The sequence below is a fragment of the Salvelinus alpinus genome, chromosome 27 (genome assembly GCF_045679555.1).
Source record: "Salvelinus alpinus chromosome 27, SLU_Salpinus.1, whole genome shotgun sequence".
NCBI classification, from domain to species: Eukaryota; Metazoa; Chordata; class Actinopteri; order Salmoniformes; family Salmonidae; genus Salvelinus; species Salvelinus alpinus.
The window spans coordinates 27482053-27506885 of NC_092112.1; the positions used below are offsets into that span (position 1 = coordinate 27482053).

The 24833-nt window shown below is 45.3% G+C and overlaps 1 protein-coding gene across 2 annotated transcripts in view; it reads left to right on the plus strand.

The window, feature by feature from the left end:
- LOC139556274 (centrosomal protein of 85 kDa-like) overlaps positions 1 to 24833 on the plus strand; it is an 82627-nt gene that overhangs the window by 11186 nt on the left and 46608 nt on the right. Inside the window, exons 1-2 of one of the 2 annotated variants that reach the window (XM_071370006.1) lie at positions 717 to 1056; positions 3661 to 3819. In XM_071370006.1, coding sequence (XP_071226107.1) covers positions 1008 to 1056; positions 3661 to 3819 — 208 coding nt within the window. In that variant the 5' untranslated portion in view covers positions 717 to 1007. Of the gene's footprint in view, positions 1 to 716; positions 1057 to 3660; positions 3820 to 24833 lie in introns of those variants that run through there. The other variant, XM_071370009.1, reaches the window with a different exon arrangement.

A 24833-nucleotide genomic window follows, 5' to 3' on the forward strand; every position in this document is an offset into this window, starting at 1 on the left:
CTCCAGGACCATTCACAGTGGAACTCAGATTAGCTCAACACTTATTGGCTATTATTGTATTTTTTTTTTATCAAGGGAGGCCACGTGCTTGCTGTCTTCCCTTGCATTCAATGCTACAGACAGCCACAATATCATACTATTTTAGACCAGACAGCATCAGAAAATGGGCTTTACATGCAGACAGAGGGGCGCTGTTTTGCTCGATCGGATGTTCACACGGCGCGCTCCGCTGAGATAGGTTCAGCCTCTTGCGAATTTAAGAACAATTATGAAACACAGAGAGATGGAAGTTAAATGATTTTATTTTTTATATCTTAGTCATTTTTGGGGGGAACCCTGGCTTCCCTTGGCAGCCATGAATACACGCCACCTTGATAAATAAAGAATACACAAGTGATAGCGGGCCAAGAAACGTCACAATTTTTGCATGATGCTTACCTATGGGCTGAAACTTCACGAAGACTGCTGAATGTCAGGCTGTGGCATTTTTCCTTTGACTACATACAGCAGCTCAAAAACAAAAGGCCAAAAAGCTACACAATGAAAAGTTTCTCAGAATGTGAGAAAACTATATGATGCCCGGTTGGCTATGTTTAGGGTCGCCAATGCAGTGCACTCAACCACTGAGGTATAGCACTCAACCATTGCCTAGCTGCAGTGGTCTCAGCACTGTTTGAGGGGGAGGAGACTAAACCCAGATTGAGCCTTTCACAAGGAGCTGTGGCACGCATTCAGTGAGATCACATCCTTGCATGCATTGCTGTTGCCATCGATTTAATAGTAGTTAGTTCTTCAGTCAACTTTACCCAGATTTTCGATTTATGGAGCTCGTTTTGGGCAGAAAACATGTTATAAATAACTGTTAAGTTTAAGTGTTAAAGCTATGAATGTCCTTTCGCGCAATGTAATCATGGCAAGTTCTTGAGGAATTCTCTCCACCTTTGTGTGATCACGTTTTGCTCTACCCTCGGAGTTTCACTGCGGTCGGGCGCATACAATCAGTCATAATGTGGGGGAGAAACGAATTTGAGGATGGATTTGATACTTTTAAAATAGGTAAGATCTTATTATTTAGATTTTATAGAAGAATAAAACCCCTGTGTTGATATTTTCTTAGCAATAATGTCTGAACAGACTAGAGCCTTGCTCAAGCTCATATCGGTGAACGTCTTCACAAGCTTCTAGCTAGCTGATGCTAAACTGATGGATACAGAAGGGTTTCTGCGGATTCAGCTAGCTCTCTAGCTAGCTGTAGTAGCCCTCTCCCGGGGCATCTTGTGTTTCTTGATAATGCTATGATGAAGCATCGTTGTTGATGCGACATTGTAACGGAAATTCCTGAATATATGACTATTAATTAATTGTTCATGACAAAATAATGCAGGTTGCAGAGAGCGGAGTTTTTTCATCATCGGGGGATTTAGCGTTCTGCTCGTCCTGATAGCGATTTCTGTTTCTGGACTGAGATTCGAAAGATGTCTACATTGTAACATTTTGATATAGCTTGCTACATTATTTCGCTAGAATTATATGATGATGAATGTACCACACTGCGCGTCCTCTTCTGTTGAGGAATGAGTCAGTGACGGCTATCTGCGTTGTCAGTTATTATAGCTAAGTATGTCATGTGGCCAGATTCATAGTTAGCTATCCTACTAGCTAACGTTATATCCTCTAAAGCGGGCCAACATACCCCCTCCCCATTGTTTCTTACAACTATGTAATAACACTACACGTCGTTAACAAAAACTACTCAGCCCAAGTTCAAAGCAATTAGCCAACTAACATGTTGTTATGAGGGCCCCCTGAGTGGCGCAGCGGTCTAAGGCACTGGATCTCAGTGCTTGAGGCACAGCCGGCCGTGACCGGGAGACACATGAGGTGGTGCACAATTGGCCCAGTGTCGTCCGAGTTAGGGGAGGGTTTGGCCGGCCGGGATTTCCTTGTCCCATCCCACTTTAGCACAAAATACTTTTCCAAGATTTTCATTGCTGACCAAAAATGAGCTATAACTGGGCAAGTAACTCACTAAACTTGCAATGAATATCAATAAATGTGCAGCACGTAGCAAGGCTCACTTTGATCTAAAAAACGCATCTCAAGACTGCATGATTGAAAGACAGTTCGTGCCTGTGAATGCAGGCCTAAATAATTATATTCTAAGGTGCTGTGAGATCTGTCAATGCAGGCCTAAATAATGATACTCCAATGCGCTCTGCAGAGATTGGGAGGACAGTGTATAACACATCGCATTCAGAAGACACTTTGATCCACTTCTGACCCACTTTTGATCGGAGTAGCCTAATTGTTTGATATTTTGATTTTTGCGTGATTTTATTTACTTGTCCATTCGCACAACTTAATCTATAGTCTGCTTGTCCATCAATTATTTGTACTTGCCCTGGGCAAGCGGACAAGCGTTAATGTCAAGCCCTGCAGTCTGTTCTGAAATATTATTTCTGCTCTTCTGAAGCACAATTTTGATAGATGTTTTGAAAGTGTATTTTGGAGTGCCTCAGCCCGGTGTCTTTGTGATGGTCGCAGTAGAGCAGAAGGACAGTAGGACGGTCACCTCTCCATGTTGTGGAGCAACATTACATATCACATCTGAGCTGAACCCCCTTCAACCTGCTGCCTCCTTCTGCCACAAAATAGGACAGCTTTAATGACTCATGTCTTAGCGGATTACACAGTTAGAATAGAATTCGCTGATAGAGGACATATGGCTACCGCAGTGTGTAGAGACAGAGATGGACTGTTGGGATGCACCACAGTGTGTTTGAGACTCACCTGGTCCTCACCTTGTCCAACCTGACCTGAGTCATTACCCATGCACACATTACTGTTGCTGAATGTGACAAGGGCAAATGCCTGAATGACCCCTAGGAATCTGAAACCAAAAATCCCTCCTGTCATCTGAAATTATTCAGGAAATATTGTGTAGACTCTGCTTTCATTTCCATGTGCCTGGGAGAGGGCTTGTTTTCACTAGAGGAGGACTGTTATTATAATGGGCGAGTGACTGGTTTTCACAGTAATGGATTGGTGTAGTTTAGCACTAGACTAGGGCCAAGCACACTATCTGTAAAAGCTGAATATAGCAGGAGGCAAAAGGTATCTCCATATCTGACTGTAACACAATTACATTGACTGTAATTAAGAGAAATGTAGAACTATCCTAGTTGAAACGTACAACCGGACTTCAGACAGCAGGGTCTGTTTTTTGCCAACTAGTTAGCAGTTGTGTGTTTACTAGATGGGGGATGGGGTGTAGAGCAACAGTAATGTAGTCTGTAACCAAAACATACGCCAGCAGAGCTAAGCAGCTGTTATTAGGGTCTCCAGCTGTGCAGATTCTCTTTTCTCTAATAATCATCAAACAATCCCGATCTGCTAGAGATAAGGTAACCCACCAAGACAACATTTATTGGCTAAATGTTCTCCCAGTCTGAGTAACCAGGAAGACATTGGGTTAGAGTTAGCTGTTAGGCTACCCTGGGTGGTAGGCTAATTCCTTTTATCTGTTATGAAAACACAGGATTGTTAAGGTAGTTTGACAGTTTGACCTTTGTTGGGACTGAACCAGACTATTACAGCGTAGTAAACAGTGAGTGTTACTAAGAAATGCCTTCCTCCCTGACCGGGGGTCATGCTTTTTAGGTTCCAGCACCAGCTCTCCTGGATGGGTCCCGGGGTGTGAGTCGCCATGGCAGGGTACCTCCTCGGCCCCCGGTAACAGTAACCGAGGACGACGCCACAGCACGGCCTCCGACAGTGGTGACACGGGCATCGGCACGTCCTGCTCTGACAGTGCGGAAGGTAAGGACTGGCACAGAAAGGAGGTTCACCCCTCCACAACACTCTTATACAGCACAAACATATCATTATTAGCAACACAGAGAGAGAGAGAGAATCTTACTTCACTTCATCCTCTTGCTAAGATTCTGCTGTTATATAAATGAATAGTTCTGAAGCTATGGAAACTAGTTCAACTCTCCACAGTGTTGTCCCGGATAAGGTGTTTCTGAAGGAAATAATGATAACAGAAATGGAAACCAGAAATGGAAAGTAATGTACTTTTGGCAGTAATGTGGCTAAACTGGCTGGATAACTGGAAGGAATTAAACTGAGATTTAGGGGAGACTCTAAAACCACCCCAATTTAATGGTTTGAGACACAGTTTCTTAACCATCCCTGTCTCTCATCCTAGTTTCTAGCTACAGTTATATGTATTCTTTCCAATAGTCATGACTGCAGCTCTTACATTTGGATTGATTACTCCCTGTCTTACTGCATCCTACATCCTACATCCTAGTCCTTACAGTCCAACTTGAACATACAAGAGGACTGTGGAAAACGTTTGCCTATAAACAAGTCCATCTTGGACTACTAGTTTCTAGTAGCCACACTTCAAAGCCCTGCCCTGTTTGGTGTTGTGGCTTGGCCAGATCAGAGGGTGTTGTCGGCTCTCCACTCTCGTAACCTTCACAGGGCCAGATGTCAGGACCCGGGCAGACCCTTCTACCATCTCCCTTCCCTTGGGAGCTGGGACTGGGGCTCTCTGGCCCGGCCATCAAGCCCCTATAACCACTATAACCATTAACAGCTGGCCAGCCACAGTGCCTCAGGCCCAGGGCTGCTCAAACAAATACTCTACATTCAGGTCACTGAGACATTTTGTGGGCTGCGCTGGGGAGATCAGTTTAAGGCCTTGTTTTGTTAGGATCATTTAAACAAGCTCACAGAATAGTTTTGTATTTCTTTAGGAGCTCACACACAGAGAGCTTCAGACGCTGGTGAATGTCACTGCTTTGTGAGAGATGTGGATAAAAGTGAATAGGAGAGTGACTCTCCCAATAGCAGAGCAGAGTCTTCGATTTAGAGACCTCTGTGTCCCACTCGACTGTACACAGACAGCACACACCCAAAGGAAGTGCCGTTACCGTGGGAACCCTCCTAGTTAATTAAGACACGAGCAGTCAACAGTTCCTAATTGGTGCCCTTGGCGATGATTGTTGCCCGTGGCAATGATTGGTGCCCCTGGCGCCAACGTTCTGTGTGTCCTCACCTGCGGAAACACCCAGCTGGCCTACTATTTCAGCACCCAGCAGTTGGCACCCCGTCCTTCTCCATCCTCCCCCCGTGCCAGAGGCACTGGGCCGGGCTAGGGCACACAGTCAGTCACTCTCTGGAGCCTGGCTGGATCTGGAGCTGCTCTGATGCCCCTGTCTGCCAGCCTGCCTGTCTGTGTGTGTGTGTGTGGGGAGCTAACTAATACTGAGCCCCCCTCCCTCCCGGCCGTCTGATGAGCACCGGACCTGTCAGACTCCCATTGATTGCAGCAGCTCTGCTTTTAATTGATCTCAATATCTTCAGTTCCGGAGCCTATCAGGCACCGCAGATGCCCAGAAACAAGGTCAGACGCAGTTCTCCTCTCACTTCTCCATCTCTGCTGCTACTCTTTCATTCTCCCAGGCTGGCTGACGTGTTAGGAGAACGTGGCATAACATCGACTTGACTTTCAGGATGACCTGTACTGGCTCTTGTATCCTGCCTATTTTAAACCACAAATAGTGAATTGTTTTCTTTGTGTATTCTCGTAAACCCTCCTTACTGAATGCCGTAACAACCGGGGATGTGAATCGTTACAGGCAGAGAGAGTGCTGGAATCAGAATTAGGGCGACTCTGCCATGACAATGGCTGTAATGTCTTAAGTGGATAGATCAGGAGCTCTGCTATCGTCACCACATTACGAGGAGACTGTGACCACCCTATAGCATGACTACATACTGTAGCTAGGCTAACTACAGACGGACAGAGGCAAGATAAGGATAGATTATGTTCGCGTTGTAGGCTCAAGTGGCTAATCCACTGGGCTCTGTGTGCCTGTAAAATATTCATGTAAAACAAAGGTCTAGCCATTAAGGGATGATTGAATTCTCTGTTTTTCCTGTTTGTTTTGTTAGGACATTGGACTCAACATTTTGAAAGATACCTTTTCGCTATTAAACCCCCCGTTTGCTGGATCTCCTGCATTGTACACATTTCCACCTCATATCAGTGCGCTGGCATTTGAGCTTCTGGTAAATCTGTCTTTCTACACAACTAATCTCCTTGTTCTAATATCAATGTATAGCTGCAGTTCAAATGTGGTATTTATGCAACGTTGGTGTTTCTACTCCAAACACTTGGCTTCTGGGGGAGATATTCTGTGCAGACTGTGGCTGTAATCCACACAAAGGGACGATTCTATTCCGGGAGCCACTGCATAATCACTGCATCAAGCCTACAGTTTACAATTGGCTTATCATCTCTTCCTCCCCATATGACGGAACAATCTGGTTTTACACAAATCCAATCAAAACGTACTGACAGTATACCCCCTCAGTACCCCCTATCAAGAGATTGCTATCTTGTGCACTCCTCAGCTCTTTCTGTCTCCCTTGGTTTTCTTCTGACACAAACGGCTCTATTTCCATCCCCTTTTAACCCAATGAGTCCCACCGTAACCCTGGCGCGGTATGGACTTCTCACCCCTTTTAAACATTGTGTGTTTGAGCTACAGACTAATGGGTTGCACCATTGGATTGGTCTATTTCTTCTGCATCCGTAGATACATTAGTCTGCGTGATAGACGGGGGCTGAGCTAGAGGGGTGCTTGTGAGACAAGGTGCACGGGGCCAGGCCTTTTTACAAAAATGTCTCTAGAGTCCAAGTGATTTGAGCTATAAACTGTTAAAAGTGATCTATGGAAAGATAGGACTCTTACAAACACGCACATGTTTAGCTCTGTCACACTCACCAGCTACATTAGTCATTAGAAGGAAAGGGGTTCTTCTACACAATAAATCCCAGGACATAGTGTCTATAATACAGTAATAAGCTCACATACTGTAGTTGCTGTCACAAACTCCACACAGTTGTCACTGACTAGTTGGATATTCATTTCCCAGTGAGCAAACTATTTCTGTACTTACAGCGTTCATATGAATTAATTTTGATCCGGTTTTTGCTTTGGCAGAACTTTTTGTTGCTGTTGACATTTGTCAATAAAACTCTTGAATGCGAAACTATTTATGCCACATTGTTTTGTGTTCTACTTGTAACCCTTGTTGTCCTGAAAAGAAAACACTTCGGTGTGAGGCTAAATATAAGGGGCTGAACATGCAGATAAATGAAAAGTCGATTTTTGCTTGGGTCTCGGGACTGATAGGGTTAACAACGTCATCATCGCAACGCATACTTATATAACACGCCTGCTTTTTGTGTGTTTAAATGTTGTGCCTTTAGTAACTATTCTCGGCCTGATTCCGGTTCATTAGGAGGTAGGATACAGTGGATGGATGGCCTTCGGCTGGGGGACATTGCTGCATCCAGGTCACTGCTTTTTCCCTGGTTACTGTCCCATATCCCAACAACAGTGACCTCTGATGGAGAGACACCGATGCCATCGACCCATGGGTGTAGCCTAGTAGCCAAAACACAGGCTCAGCTGAAAGGGGCCAGTGAACTCTGTCCAGCCTCAGAACTCCAGACATAATATTCATGTAAATATAGGTCATCCATCCCAGCCAGCATGCTAGGCTGTGTGTCTACAGCAGCCCGCTCGGAGCCATCTGATTGGTGCATGAAGTCAGCTGTAGCTAGTTCTGTATTCAGGGTTGCACATACATGCGCTCATCTGAGCCCTGAAAAGTTTAGAATTACATTTAGTGTGTTCTAGACTTCTAGTATTAGCGCTGGCAGGCTTGGATATTTGCATCCATGATTCAATGCCTCCCAGTATAAGTGCAGAGATGGAACGTGTTCACACTGGGGTAATGTAAGAGAACTGTGATGAAAGACCCTGTCTGGTGAGTTACTAGGCACATTGGACATTGGTGTAATGGTGCGCCCTCTTTCCTGATTGTGTGAAGTCATCACGTTTTTGAGACCTGCATTTGTATGCAAGATATATCGGTTATGGTGTTGTCTTCCTGTCCCTAGATGTAATCTCTGTATCCGGTTGGGTGTCGGATAACCCTCTCTCAAACTCTCTGGGGGACCTGGTTTTCCACAAAACGATCCAATCCCAATCCTTGCTGTCTTTGCTCTTCAGTTATATTGCATTGAGCTAAGTATTTGATGCATCGTCTTTCTGAGTCAACCAACCTGTAATGAACGACACAGTTTTCCAGACCTATGGAGAATCCAGGAGCCCTTCTATAGAATCTCCCTGTTTCTAAATTAGCTCTCCTCCGCTTGTGACCTTGAACAAGGAGGAAATTCCTCCAGTTTGGAACCATGCCGCCCCATGACCCTACTCTCTAATTATACATGGCCATGACAGCACCAAGCCTCCTCATAATTACCTCTGGGGTGTCTTATGACTTCACCACAGTGGTTTTGGGTTAAACAGGCCCGTCAGACGGTTGGAGTAGCAGGCTGTAAAGCTTTTGATTGGGGGGCTTTGGTGGAGATGTGGGGGGATGGTGAGAGGAGAACATATCGGTTCAACAGAGTGATTTTTATTCATGTCTACAGTCTGTTTCCTGTTGACGTCTCCAATGACTCCAATGAATGTCTGGCGAAATGTTCAGCCAGGATTTACTGCTCCATGAAGGGTTAACATCTTAGTCAAGACCAAGTGAAGGTCCTCCTGATATCCAGCAGTTGTTTGTGGCGTGACATGGACAGTGTAGTAGGATTCCATGCTGCAGTTCCAGCTACCGTCCTTCTCCACAGTCCCGAGGTCACTATAGGCTGTGTGTGTACACCACCAGGCTCTCAGATTCTGATTTTTGCCCTGCAGAGACATCGAGATCAATGGAGTGCTTTACGTAATGCAGGTCGAGCCCAGGCCATTATCGGGGTGTTAGGTTACCATGGAAAAGACAGCGGTTTGGAGAGGCAACCTTAGCTGAGCCCAGTGACTTATGGGCCTGCAATAAACACAGATGTGGCCCAAGACATGCAGGAAGGATGCTTGTCATTCTCCTGAGCACGCCATTAATACTAGAGAGCTTTCATACGTATTGATGAAGTGCTCAGCACTTCCTCCATCACGAAGGCTTTACACTCAACACTCAACCCTGTGTATCAATAGTGGGTGTCAGGTCTCTAGCTCCACATGTCTATGTTCCATTCTTCATAGTCCCCCACTCTTGCAAGCCCTTGTATGACCAATTCCATTTCTTTAGGAGGTAGGCCCAGGATAGGCTCACATTTTGGAGGGAATTTTGGAACCATTGTCCCCAGTTCCCTCTGTGCTTTTAATGGTGTCTAATGCATTTAGGCGGCTCAACCATCCATGTAGATTAGCTGTCTAGAATCCCAGGTTCTAGGAGGTTGGAGCCATTTTGGAGCAAATCTCTTGCTGATCCGAGCCTAGTTTCCACCTCCCAGGAGGGACCTAAGTGGTAAAATTAGTTTTAGTGTAGATTTGCACCATCCCAGGCACGCTCGGCCAGTTGGGGCTCATCTCATTAATGTTTGACTGTGAGGGGGGTAATTGTGTTAGGCTGGGCCCCCAGATCCCTGCCCCTGTCAACCCTCTAGTCCCTAACACGGCCGCTAAACCAGCTGCTCCTATCCCATCTCACTAATGATGGGTTGAGGCAGGGCAGGCCACACAAAGCCTTGGCAAGGACTGTCCTTCACTCAAGTTAGCAAGGTTAGAAATTGTGTACCAGAATATAACATTTCCCACTGGTTTAGTCTTGGAAATTAGAATCTAGCCACTTGGAGTTCAAAAAGTCAGCAATCTTATCAAGATTCTTGTTTTGTGTATGCCAAATCGTTACTGTTATTGGATCCACTCTCATGTATTTAGGCTAGGCTATTTGGTAAAGGTTAGGCTTAATAGCAGATAGACACATCCTAAATATTAGCATGATCCTATAATCCCTGGCTACTCATGCATAAGCAGAAGGGTATTTGTAGCCACGAAGTGCTTTGAAAGGCTGGTCATGGCTCACATCAACACCATCTTCCCAGAAACCCTAGACCCACTCCAATTTGCATACCGCCCCAACAGATCCACAGATGATGCAATCTCTATGACACACTCTGTTGTCATCTTTGCGTAGTCACTTTAATAACTCTACCTACATGTACATACTACCTCAACTAACCGGTGGCCCCGCACATTGACTCTGTACCGGCACCCCCCTGTATATATTGTTATTTTTTACTGCTGCTCTTTAATTACTTGTTACTTTTATCTGTTATTCTTATCTGTATTTTTTTTGAAACTGCACTGTTGGTTAGGGGCTCGTAAGTAAGCATTTCACTCTAACGTCTACACCTGTTGTATTCGGCGCATGTGACTAATAACATTTGATTTGATTTGAGTTATTTGTTTTTCAATCAGCCCTGCTTTCATATGGTAATCCCGCTGTGAGGTTAGGGCTGCATGCTAGCTGCTAGCTAGTATATCAGCCATTCCGGTAGCAGTGCGCGAACACACAGTAGCTAGCTAGTGCGGTTAGCTTTAATAGTGTAATAAATAAGCAGCGTTCCTTTGTCCCCTGGCTCTTCCCTGCCTCTTCTGCTCAATAGCTCACTCTCTCGGAGCCTCTGTCTTAGATATGGATGAATTGGGCTAGTTAGTTTCTCCACTGGGACCAGGGCTCAGTGCCTGATTTGGCATGGGCCTTCGGATCCTCAAACATTTCTATAGCTGCACCATTGAGAGAATCTTGACTGGCTGCATCACTGCTTGGTATGGCAAATGCACCGCCCTCGACCGCAAAGTGCTACAGAGGGTGATGTGGACAGCCCAGTACATCACGGGGGCCGAGCTCCCTGCCATCCAGGATCTCTATATCAGGCAGTCAGAGGAAGGCCCGGAAAATTTCCAAAGACTCCAACCAACCGAGCCATAGACTGTTCTCTCTGCTCCTGACCGGACCAACAGGCTCCGAGACAGCTTCTACCCCAAAGCCTTAAGACTTCTAAATAGCCATAAGACTGCTAAATAGTTCATTAAATGGTTACCCGGAATATCTGCATTGACCCTATCTTGCACTGACTCTATGCACATTCACAAGACTATATATACATCTACACACACTGTATACACACTCACACACACTACACTGACACTCTCACACAAAACCCACACACATCCACATATACACACACACGCATACCGACACAACACACACGCACACACACCCACATACACACACACTTTTACACTAATCATATGCTGCTGCTACTCCGTTCTTTATTTTACTCTTATTTTGATCTATTCTAGTCACTTTACCCTGCCTTGATGTATATATCTACCTAAAATACCTCGTAACCTTGAACATTGACCTGGTACTGCTACTACCTGTATATAGCTTTATTCTTGTGTATTTTATTCCTCTTGTGTTACTATTTTTCTTTTTATTATTTTTTAACTCATAAGCAAGAATCTCACAGTAAAGTCTACACCCGTTGTATTCGGCGCACGTGACAAATTCTAATTTGATTGGATTTGATTTGCCTGTCGGCGTGTGAGTGAGTGTGTGAGTGCCACACAATGTGGCACAATAAGATACTGTACTAGCTTGCATGCCAACCTGGAGTCGCCATTTAGCTATTCCACCGTGCATGTTAGCATTCTGTTACATTCTGTTATTTACATGGTGCTGTTACCGCAAAACACTGTTTCCCATAAATAATCCTTTCATCAAAACAGAACCCTCTTACACCAATCCTGGACCCTTTCAAGGAACGTAATCCCGACTTGATTAACACCTCATTTAATGGCTCTTGTAAAACTGCTCTTTGTACATAATCTCATGTTATTAGTAGGATTTCTGAAATAAACCGGAGGCCCCCAACTGTTCTGAATCTGTTCTGTAGTTTAGGGGAGCTTGACAGGGCTGGGGGTGTCAGACAGGAAGAGGTACAGTTCATGTATGGATTAGTCAGTAGACTTGTAGTTGAGCCTTTCTGCAGCCTCCGGCGCTGCCCTTTGTAATTAGTGGACCCCCCTAATCTAGAGGCGATGAAATGACAGAACGCAGCTTGTCTGACTGACTGTCAGTCCATGCCTGGTACACACACTGTCCATCGTCACCGCCCTTATACAGGCTAGTGTGGGTGGCGGGGAAGAGGAATGTGTGTCTGTGATTGGTTGTGTATGGTTTGTTTTCCCTTCTAGCAGTGTGAAGGGGATGGCTCTAAACACTGTCTTCTAAAAGAAGGCTTGATTATATTCACCCAACACCCAGCTCCTCCCACCTCCTTTAGGGTTCGCTGGGAAACTAAACTTTCCCTTTTCTCTCTCTGGCAGCCCTTAGCACTTCTCTGTCAGTTTGGCCATTCTCCACTGTGTGCACTTTCAAATCAGCTCTTCATCTCTTTATTCCCTGGATGCATCTCAAGTAAATTTTACAGTCAATGTTTCTCTAGCTAACTGAAAACAATGAGGGAATTCCACAGTGACACAGTGTTTCAAGGTACTGCTGCTAATGTAGGCTACATTGTTTCTGTGGATATTTTGGTAACATTCAAGAGAAGTCAGTGAATTCGCCACCCGTGTAGATAAAGAGCCATCCATGCATTTCTAATAGGATATAGGATATTCTTCCACCCTGAACCGTTCTGATATTTGATTCATTTTGAAGAGTTTAGAGGGAAATCCTGAATTGGGAGACTGTAGTGTGTGCAAAGCTGATTATGATGAGTGGAGACACAACCAGGTTAGCATCTCTCAATGGATTACACACACTTCATATTCCTCTTTAAATGGATTGTCTTGTCATTCAGTGTCACATCTTTTCTGAATTATTCCCTGATTTGAACATGTGACTGAGATGACACACAGGAAGTGTCCGTGCCAGTCTCCATGCCAGCTTAATTCTGTGTTCCCTTAGAGAGGATCGGCCTGGAAAGCCAATCGTCTGACAGACAGGATGAGAGACCAGACGCCCGTGTCGCAGGTCTTTTCTCCAGACACACAGCCTTCTTTTCACTGTGTTAAATGATACCCCTCTGAGGAGGAAGGACGCATAGGAAGAATAATCTATCGCAGCAGGACACTCGCTGGGTTAGGGTCCAGCTGAATGTTTGATAAGACACTGAACAAAAATATGAACGCAACATTTAAAGTGTTGGTCCCATGTTTCATGAGCTGAAATACAAGATCATATGAACTTTCCATACTCACAAAAGGCTTATTTCGCTCCAATTTTGTGCATACATTTGTTTACATCCCTGTTAGTGAGCATTTCTCCTTTGCCAAGATAATCCATCCACCTGACAGGTATGGTAATCAAGAAACTGATTCAACAGCATGATCATTACACAGTTTATTGCTGGGGACAATAAACGGCCACTCTAAAATGTACAGTTTTGTCACACAACACAATGCCACAGATGTCTCAAGTTTTGAGGGAGTGTGCAATTGGAATGCTGACTGCAGGAGTTTCCACCAGAGCTGTTGGCAGATAATTTCATGTTCATTTCTACCATAAGAAATGAACCAACGTCGTTTTAGAGAATTTGGGCGTGCGGGCGTGCGGTTTGCTGATGTCAGTGTTGTGAGGCCGTACAGAGTGCCCCATGGTGGCGGTGTGGTTATGGTATGGGCAGGCATAAGCTACGGACAATGAACACAATTGCATTTTAACAATGGCAATTTTAATGCACAGAGATACCGTGACGAGAACCTGAGGCCCATTGTCATGCCATTCATCCAACGCCATCACCCCATGTTTCAGCATGATAATGCATGGCCCCATATCGCAAGGATCTGTACACAATTCCTGGAAGTTGAAAATGTCCCAGTTCTTACATGGCCTGCATACTCACCAGACATGTCACCCATTGAGCATGTTTGGGATGCTCTGGATCGACGTGTACGACAGCATATTCCAGTTCCCACCAATATCTAGCAATTTTTCACAGCCATTGAAGAGGAGTGGAACAAAATTCCACAGGGCACAATCAACAGCCTGATCAACTCTATGCGAAGGAGATGTGTTGCGCTGCATGAGGCAAATGGTGGTCACACCAGATACTGACTGGTTTCTGTGACCAACAGATGCATATCCGTATTCCCAGTCATGTGAAATACATAGATTAGGGCCTAATGAATTTACTTCAATTGACTGATTTCCTTATATGAACTGTAACTCAGTAAAATCATTGAAATTGTTGCATGTTGCCTTTATATTTTTGTTAAGTGTAGAAGACGTAAGGGGAAAAAGTCAGGGAGCAAGGTATCAGATTTTCTCCAAACATCTCTGTGCAGGACGTTATCGGGCTACATGAATTTAGAATGTCTTGACATTTTTTAGGCTGAAGTGCTTTGGGGGTTTATAGGCATCATCATCGTCATGGTCTCTTTCAGTGACATTGCTTGGAGAAAGGCACAACATTTTATTGCAAAAGCTAGACTCTGAAAATAGGGTTACCAGTACCCAGCTGGAGATGAAGTGGGAAAGATGGCGCTGGTATTTGGTTTGGACTGGGAGGCCAAATGGCACGGTATTAGGCCTAGTTAGTATGCTTCTGCATGTTGGCTAAAAAGAGTTGTGGTGGTTTTCAGCGCACGAGATGCACGCCCTCATCTTGTTTCACTTTCTAAGATTTAGGTCCTCCATGTGGCTTCTCAAAGAATTCAAGAAATGTTGAATATTATTTTAATGAATAATACAGTTGAAGTCGGAAGGTTACATACACTTAGGTTGGAGTCATTAAAACCCATTTTTTAACCACTCCACACATTTCTTGTTAACAAACTATATATTTGGCAAGTCGCTTAGGACATCTACTTTGTGCATGACATAAGTCATTTTTCCAACAATTGATTACAGACAGATTTTTTCACTTATAATTCACTGTATCACAATTCCAGTGGGTCAGAGGTTTACATACACTAAGTTGACTGTGCCTTTAAACAGCTTGGAAAATTCCAGAAAATTATGTCATTAGAAGAAGAAGAAGAAGCTTAGAAGCTTCTGATAGGCTCATTCACATCATTTGAGTCAATTGGAAGTGTACCTGTGGATGTATTTTGAGGCCTACCTTCAAATCCAGTGCCTCTTTGCTTGACATCATGGGAAAATCAAAAGAAATCAGCCAAGACCTCAGAAAAAAAATTGTGGACCTCCACAAGTCTGGTTTATCCTTGGGAGCAATTTCCAAACGCCTGAAGGTACCACGTTCATCTGTACAAACAATAGTACGCAAGTATAAACACCATGGGACCATGCAGCCGTCATACCGCTCAGGAAGGAGACGTGTTCTGTCTCCTAGAGATGAATGTACTTTGGTGCGAAAAGTGCAAATCAATCCCAGAACTACAGCAAAGGACCTTGTGAAGATGCTTGAAGAAACAGGTACAAAAGTACCTATTCACAGTAAAATATGTCCTATATCGACATAACCTGAAAGGCCGCTCAGCAAGGAAGAAGCCACTGCTCCACAACCGCCATAAAAAAGCCAGACTACGGTTTGCAACTGCACATGGGGACAAGATCGTACTTTTTGGAGAAATGTCCCCTGGTCTGATGAAATAAAAATAGAACTGTTTGGCCATAATGACCATTGTTATGTTTGGAGGAAAAAGGGGAAGGCTTGCAAGCCGAAGAACAACATCCCAACCGCGAAGCACGGGGTGGCAGCATCATGTTTTGCTGCAGGAGGGACTGGTGCACTTCACAAAATAGATGGCATCATGAGGCAGGAAAAGTATGTGAATATATTGAAGCAACATCTCAAGACATCAGTCAGGAAGTTAAAGCTTGGTCGCAAATTGGTCTTCCAAATGAACAATGACCCCAAGCATACTTCCAAAGTTGTGGCAAAATGGCATAAGGACAACAAAGTCAAGGTATTGGAGTGGCCATCACAAAGCCCTGACCTCAATCCTATAGAAAATTTGTGGGCAGAACTGAAAAAGCATGTGCGAGCAAGGAGGCCTACAAACCTGACTCAGTTACACCAGCTCTGTTTGGAGGAATGGGCCGACATTCACCCAACTTATTGTGGGAAGCTTGTGGAAGGCTACCCGAAAAGTTTGACCCAAGTTAAACAATTTAAAGTAAACCTCTGACCCACTGGGAATGTGATGAAATAAATAAAAGCTGAAATAAATAATTCTCTCTACTATTATTCTGTTATTTCACATTCTTAAAATAAAGTGGTGATCCTAACTGACCTAAGATAGGGGATTTTTACTAGGATTAAATGTCAGGAATTGTGAAAAACTGAGTTTAAATGGATTTGGCTACGGTGTATGTAAACTTCCGACTTCAACTGTATATAATGCTCTTGAAAGTTTTCACGTCTCAAATGACAGAGATAAACAAGCTTTGCCGGTCTCAGTCTATGAATGAACCATTTCTCAAATCTAAATTGTCTCCAACTGACGTAATTCAACAGAACCAAAGACCTCGTGGACAAAAAATTGTATCCTTCTGAAAATGAACGGGGGCTCTGAATGTGGTCACTCCACTAATCTCCTCCTTTCTAAATACCCAGAAAGTTGTTTATTCTGAGCTTTCTCAAGGTTTTTCAGCAACAGCCTTGCTCTGAGATTGTAGGGTTTAGCCTAGTGATGAGTCATTTCTGGTGTCAGTATGGCATCTTCCCTTTGCTGTAGGCTAACAAAAATAATTGTGACCGACTGCCTCAATTCTGTTTTATGTAGCAACATTTGAAATTGTGTTTTTTACATTGGATAAAAGCAGAGACTCAGAGCTACAAAATGGTATATCATACACTACAGTTGAGGAACAATGGGAAGGTAATTCTGTTTTGAAAGTTGATAAACTTGTAACCCTACTTTTGAGAAAATGGACATTGAATGTTTTGGCACACCTACTGTAGATCTCTTGTTTATCTACACCTATTCAGCATCGTTCACACCCTCTTAAACCCCACCCATTTCTTTAAGGATTCACATGTGAGTCCATGTGCTTAACAGAGTGAGTAAGGTAGTGTAGTAAACAACCAAAGATTTCAAGACTAAAAGTGGTGAAAGTAGTAGTTGGCCTATATCCTAATTTGACTTTGGTGCAGGTCATGTTGTTCTTCACATTACTGGCTCTGGTAAACACACACTATATCAAATAAAATCAATGTTTATTTGTCATATGCACAGAATACAGAAGGTATAAACGGTACAGTGAAATGGTTACTTGCATATTTGTGTATTTACATAAGTATTTAGACCTTTTACTCAGTACTTTGTTTTTACACCTTTGGCTACGATTACAGCCTCGAGTCTTCTTGGGTATGACACTACAAGCTTGGCACACCTGTATTTGGGGAGTTTCTCCCATTCTTCTCTGCAGATCCTCTCAAGCTCTGTCAGGTTGGACTGCGAGCGTTGCTGCGCAGCTATTTTCAGGTCTCTCCAGAGATGTTCGATCAGGTTTAAGCCCGGGCTCTGGCTATGGTGAAGCCACTCCTGCGTTGTCTTGGCTGTGTGCTTAGAACGTGAACCTTTTTCCCCAGTCTGAGGTCCTTAGAGCCCTGGAGCAGGTTTTTATCAAGGATCTCTCTGTACTTTGCTCCGTTCATCTTTACCTCAATCCTGACTAGTCTCCCTGTTGTTGCCGCTGAAAAACATCCCCACAGCTGGGTGCTCTAAGCACAATTCCTTCAACTTCATGGCTTGTTTTTTGCTCTGACATGCAATGTCAACTGTGGGACCTTATATTGACAGGTGTGTGCCTTTTCAAATCATGTCCAATCAATTGAATTTACCACAGGTGAACTCCAATCAAGTTGTAGAAACATCTCAAGGATGATCAATGGAAACAGGATGCACCTGGGCTCAATTTCGAGTCTCATAGCAAAGGGTCTGAATACTTATATAAATAAGGTTTTATTTTTTATAATTTTGCAAACATTTTTAAAAACCTTTTCTGCTTAGTCATTATAGGGTATTGTGTGTAGTTTGCTGAGGATTTTTTTATTTTTTAAAATCCATTTTATAATAAGGCTGTAACATAACAAAATGTGGGAAAATTCAAGGGGTGTGAATACTTTCTGAATTCACTGTACAGATAATATTACTACACAGATCATATATGCAACGTTTGCTAGATATCTAAAAGTACACTTTAACTTGCAATGAAAATGATTTTCTGTAACAATTAGAAATGTATAAAACTGAAAATGTAGCTAGACTCTTACCTGTATACATGGGTGAATGCTTCACGGCAGCGTGTCTTTTCTGTTTTATTTGTAGCTAGCTACAGCTTTTTTAGTCCGTTGTGTCAAGTCACTCCGGTTCACACTGACCGTGTGCAGGAAGTAGTCCTTTACAACTTTTTCCCACTGATCTTTGTTGATAGCGCCTGCTAAATTCAGGGCAGCATTGTTGTTGAGAGCAGTAGCAACACTTTTGCAGTTCTTCATGGCTAACGTTATATCTTTCAAAAAAGCCACAGTAGCAATGATTATCTACACATACTGAGCAGCTCATGTTATAGACAGAAGCGAGCTACATGGCAGACCAATCCAAACTCTTCTCTCAGCATGTCCAGCCCATCCATTATCTCAGCCAATCATGGCTAGTGGGAAGGTTCCTGTCTTTTTCCATGATTAAAGCAACTATTCTCATAATTTAACAATTGTATTCGTATTTACAGATGGCATACAAGTTTGTTATTAAGACACATGAAAGTTCACATGTTCCAGAAGGCATTTCTGCCCAAAAAATGCATTTAATTAAAAAACATATAAATTGCATTCTCATAACGTGTGACATACGGCTAGCTTCTTGAAACGGGTCACAAATGATGTAAGCTATGATGGGTTTGATAGCTGTTGTGGTGGGTGCACTTTACAACCCAGTGTATGATGGGGGGGCAGGGGTCTTTCATTCATCAATCTGCCCCAGCTTCAGGGCCTTTCTGGGGGACATGAAGTTATGACCCCACCCTACCTGTCACTCAGAACCCCCAGGGTAGGAGGTGGAGCTGGCACAAACACACACACACACACACTACCTGGAGGTGGAGCAGAAACCAGGCATGTTCTGTTGGTGTATTATTCCTATGGGTCCGGGTACAGTCAGGCACAGGATCTCTCTTCCTCTTGTGCATCTCTCTCTCCTCCCCTCCGGCTGCCTCCCTCTTGTCTTTCTGTCTTCCTTTCCTCTGCTCCCACCCTCAGGAATACACACAGAGACAGTCAACTCATGCATCACCTCTCACCATCTTCGCCGTCTGACTTTTTTCTGTTTACGTAGGCAAAACCTCCACTTTGCCCTTCTCCCTCTCTGCTCTCCTTTCCCCCTTTTGTCACTAGCTACACAGCAGGAAAATGGATCCCTCTCCCCTCCTCTCTCTCTGAGTATGGTCATATAGCCTCTCTCTTTCTCTCGCTCAGTTAAAGCTGATGCCTATGCCATCACATACAGATGAAGTGAGACACCCTGGATTTAATGAATGAAAGAAGCAGGGATGAGGGGAGAGCTAATAGTCCTGCTTCATTACAGAGGCAACATGAACATGGCAGGAGTTTATTGCATAGCTAACAGGGTATTACAGTCCCCACCCAGGCTCTATGGTATACACCAGGAATACTTGTTCCCTTAGTGTTAAAGGCAGGGCTCTAATTAAAATGTGTGTTTAGTGAGTGAAGGGAAGGATACAGCAGCAAGGCTGTAGTTAGACTACAGATCCATGTGCACTGATACTCCAGTCCGGTGAAATGCATATTGATGGCCTGCAATGTGCTGCTGGGTTTGCGTTCCTGTGGGCTGCTGACAGAAGGATGTGAATCGCTACAGGAAGGAGAGAACACAGTGGTAGATCTGACTAAGCTCAACTGAGGTAATCGATGGATCGGCTTGGTGCATGGCGTTCTAGGAATGACAGGGAATTGTTGGAGAGCAGAGTCCAGTCATTTGTCTCCTCTGTCTTTATGAAGTCCATCACTCAGCTCTGACAGACCTGATGGCTCAGCACTTCTCTTCAGCGTCACGCAGCCAGCCAGCCAGCCAGCCTCCTCTCCTGTTCAGGCTTGTTTTATCTAGTCAACCGTTTCCATGAAGGATATGCTGACTGCTGAGCCCTGTGTTTGTGCTTCAGGTTGGTTAGGCTGCTGAGAGAGATTGAGAGAGAGAGGATGTAGCTCCATCCATCCAGCTAGCCTGTCTCTCCCACAGTGTCCCTCCGTCAAGAGGCCTCCATTAACCCCCTCTGGGAGATTACAGAGGGACATATAAACACACACACTGGGCCATAGGACCATCTGTCCCCTCGTGTGCAGGTGCACAAACACACAGACACACACACAGCGCTCGCCTGGGCGGGACTATTGACTAGTGGTGCCGTGATCCAGCCATGCGGACACACTGCTATCTGGGCACATGCATGTAGGATTTTAATTTGAGACAGTTTGCTACAGCAGGAAAATAATCCTGCAGCAACAAGGAAATGTGGATTATAAATAATGGACATTTTTGTGGGCATTGGTACATTTTTCATACGGGAAAGTCAAGTCTCAAATTTTCAAGTGGAAACTTCAAAAGCCTTTTAAACTTACATACACAACAAGTTTAACATTTCCTGCAGTGCAGGAAAGTTCTCCTGCGACAGGGTGATCAAATGAAGATCCTACATCTGTACACACATACTGTGCAGAATTACAGTATACTGCACACACTTGTTACACGTTGCTGGTTGTGCCTGAGGATTCTTACATGAACTTTGTGTTGGAGTACTATTACATAAACAAAGACTGGGCATACACCGCATCAAAGCTGCTGCTCGGCCACTAAAGGTCTTATGCAACCCCTTTAAAAGCACCGGATCGGACACCGCTGCTCTCTTCTTGTCACTAAGAATTAGTCTAGAGATTGTTATTGTTGATGGGCGCAATGCATGACTGGTAGGCTATTTAGAGTTGAGATCAACAGCCATATCACTAGCTCACATCTCTGTGTATGGGCACTAAACTTTGATCCTCTTTAACCAATGCATAGACAGCACATCTCCCCTCTCCTCTTCTGTCCTATGTGCTGACTCATATTTCAGCTGGTGCCCTTGCCTCTGTCTCCCTGTCTGCCTAGCTCGCGTCCTATCTACCTCTCTCTGGTTACGTCAGCACATCTCTTCCATGAAGCCTGCCGTTAAGTCCAGGACATGAGCAAGTTGGCGGGGTTAGCTAAGTGCTGTCTGTGGTGATGGAACACCAGTGGAGAGAGATTTCCAGTGCTGCTCAGATGACAGCTAGCAGGACAGGCATGTTATGTCACAAGGAGCTGCCAGGAAGGAGCTGCCTGCGGCCAGGAAGTCAACTCTACTGCTTTCCCTTTTTTGGATTCCCTCTCACTACATAAATAGATTAGATTACTGTGCTTTGAATGACATTCATGATGTTGAGTTATAAACCACATGGCTGCCATTGCAGATTGAATGACATCATTGTGAGCTGGTCTGTAAACAAACATCAAAAGTCTGATGAATGATGATGTTGACTGACATGAAAGCGTGTTTGGATCAGAAGAACTGAAAGGTGTTGGAACAGTGAGCTGTCCATGGTACTGCTGTTGATAAGGGAGTATTACTCAAAGGTGTAAACAAATCCTGAGTCATATGATGACACATGGTGTGTGTGACTGATGACATTTTAAGCCTACCATGTGTCTGTCCAGTCACCTTATTCTTCCTGTGTTTGTGACCGGCAGGACAGAGGCTACCTACCTTAACCCAGGGGTCCTTCCTTACATCACATCCCTGAGTGGCTGGACCATAGGATGTTTACTCATCCCAAATTAAACCTGAATCAAAACATCCTATTTATATCTCTCCCTCCGCAGTACGCCAAGCAACAGGCCAATATAGCACCCTCGCCCCCCTCCGGTTCCCCCCACTCTGGCCCCTGTCGGACCCCATCTGTAAAAACAACTGTGTTTTTATAGGAACCTCCTTCTTGGCCCCTGGCCGGGCCCTTGGTTACGAGAATGCAACGTCCAGAGCTCCTGAGTCGTGTGTCCTTCCCCGGTGACCCGTCTCCTTGGCGCCAGCGCTGCGGTACCATCCCGGTGTCGTGAAACCAGATAGCTGTGGCTAAATACGTGCTAAATGTGGACCACACCTTTCAGGGAGCATGGCTGTCTGTAAAATGGGAGAAATACATGTCCAGTCATGTTAGCATTTTGTCTGACACATACAGTACACACACACTCTTAACTCTATACTGTACTCTATCCACTTACACATATCCTCTTACACACACACACATGCTTAACTCTATACTGTATGCACACATTGGCTACCACACATACCATCTTTCACTCATACGTTCTCGTATATTCATCCACTTACACATATCCTCTTACACACACACACACACACACACACACACACACACACACACACACACACACACACACACACACACACACACACACACACACACACACACACACACACACACACACACACACACACACACACACACACACACACACACACACACACACAGAGCTGTTGATTGGCTAATAGACGTGTGTGGTTGCTCAACAGGGCCTGGCTGGTGGAACACAACATGAAGCTACAGCAGGGTTCTATTTACAGTGATGATGACGCAACCTTCTCTTTCAGAATCACTCTTCATCATCACCATCACCACCCAACTGTTATATCAGTTGTCATTTTTGTCTCATTGTTATCCACACCTGGACTCACTGTCCTGGCCTGTCCTGTACTGAGCATACCATCCAGGATAGCTTCATGATTTGACTCATTGGGTGTTGGGCCGCACGCTTGGACGCTGTTCAAGATTCTGGCGTGTGATTTAAGAAGGACCTCATCTCCTCCTCAGTCTAATTTGGACTAAATACTGTTAGGCCTAGAGGAATGCTGTGACCATGTGATCCAGCCCAAGCCCTGTTCTGTTTCTGGTCCGGCTAACAGAGATCACCCTGATCCACTATTCCCCTTTTTGGGTGTTGCAGCCCAGCCTGGCCCTAGATGCTTTATCCTGTTATGTAACTGGGTTTCAGGTAAATACTGTTTATTTAAATACAGCTGATTTCTTCTCCCGGCCAAGTGATTTCGTCTCGATAATGAACACAGAACTGTATCTGTTGAATTATGGAATGTGTGTAGTACGTTGGCAGGCTGAATGCTTGGGACGACTGTACAGCCACCATACCCCACTGTACAGCCACCATACCCCACTGTACAGCCACCATACCCCACTGTACAGCCACCATACCCCAATGTACAGCCACCATACCCCAATGTACAGCCACCATACCCCACTGTACAGCCACCATACCCCACTGTACAGCCACCATACCCCACTGTACAGCCACCATACCCCACTGTACAGCCACCATACCCCACTGTACAGCCACCATACCCCACTGTACAGCCACCATACCCCACTGTACAGCCACCATACCCCAATGTACAGCCACCATACCCCACTGTACAGCCACCATACCCCACTGTACAGCCACCATACCCTACTGTACAGCCACCATACCCCACTGTGCAGCCACCATACCCCACTGTGCAGCTACCATACCCCACTGTACAGCCACCATACCCCACTGTGCAGCCGCCATACCCCACTGTACAGCCGCCATACCCCACTGTACAGCCACCATACCCCACTGTACAGCCACCATACCCCACTGTACAGCCACCATACCCCACTGTACAGCCACCATACCCCACTGTACAGCCACCATACCTCACTGTACAGCCACCATACCCCACTGTACAGCCACCATACCCCACTGTACAGCCACCATACCCCACTGTACAGCCACCATACCCCACTGTACAGCCACCATACCTCACTGTACAGCCACCATACCTCACTGTATAGCCACCATACCCCACTGTACAGCCACCATACCCCACTGTACAGCCACCATACCCCACTGTACAGCCACCATACCCCACTGTACAGCCACCATACTCCACTGTACAGCCACCATACCCCACTGTACAGCCACCATACTCCACTGTACAGCCACCATACCCCACTGTACAGCCACCATACCCCACTGTACAGCCACCATACCCCACTGTACAGCCACCATACCCCACTGTACAGCTACCATACCCCACTGTACAGCCACCATACCCCACTGTACAGCCACCATACCCCACTGTACAGCCACCATACCCTACTGTACAGCCACCATACCCCACTGTACAGCCACCATACCTCACTGTGCAGCCACCATACCCCACTGTGCAGCCACCATACCCCACTGTACAGCCACCATACCCCACTGTACAGCCACCATACCCCACTGTACAGCCACCATACCCCAATGTACAGCCACCATACCCCACTGTACAGCCACCATACCCCACTGTACAGCCACCATACCCCACTGTACAGCCACCATACCCCACTGTACAGCCACCATACCCCACTGTACAGCCACCATACCCTACTGTACAGCCACCATACCCCACTGTGCAGCTACCATACCCCACTGTACAGCCACCATACCCCACTGTGCAGCTACCATACCCCACTGTACAGCCACCATACCCCACTGTGCAGCCACCATACCCCACCCCACTGTACAGCCACCATACCCCACTGTACAGCCACCATACCCCACTGTACAGCCACCATACCCCACTGTGCAGCCACCATACCCCACTGTGCAGCTACCATACCCCACTGTACAGCCACCATACCCCACTGTACAGCCACCATACCCCACTGTATAGCCACCATACCCCACTGTACAGCCACCATACCCCACTGTACAGCCACCATACCCCACCCCACTGTACAGCCACCATACCCCACTGTACAGCCACCATACCCCACTGTGCAGCCACCATACCCCACCCCACTGTACAGCCACCATACCCCACTGTACAGCCGCCATACCCCACTGTGCAGC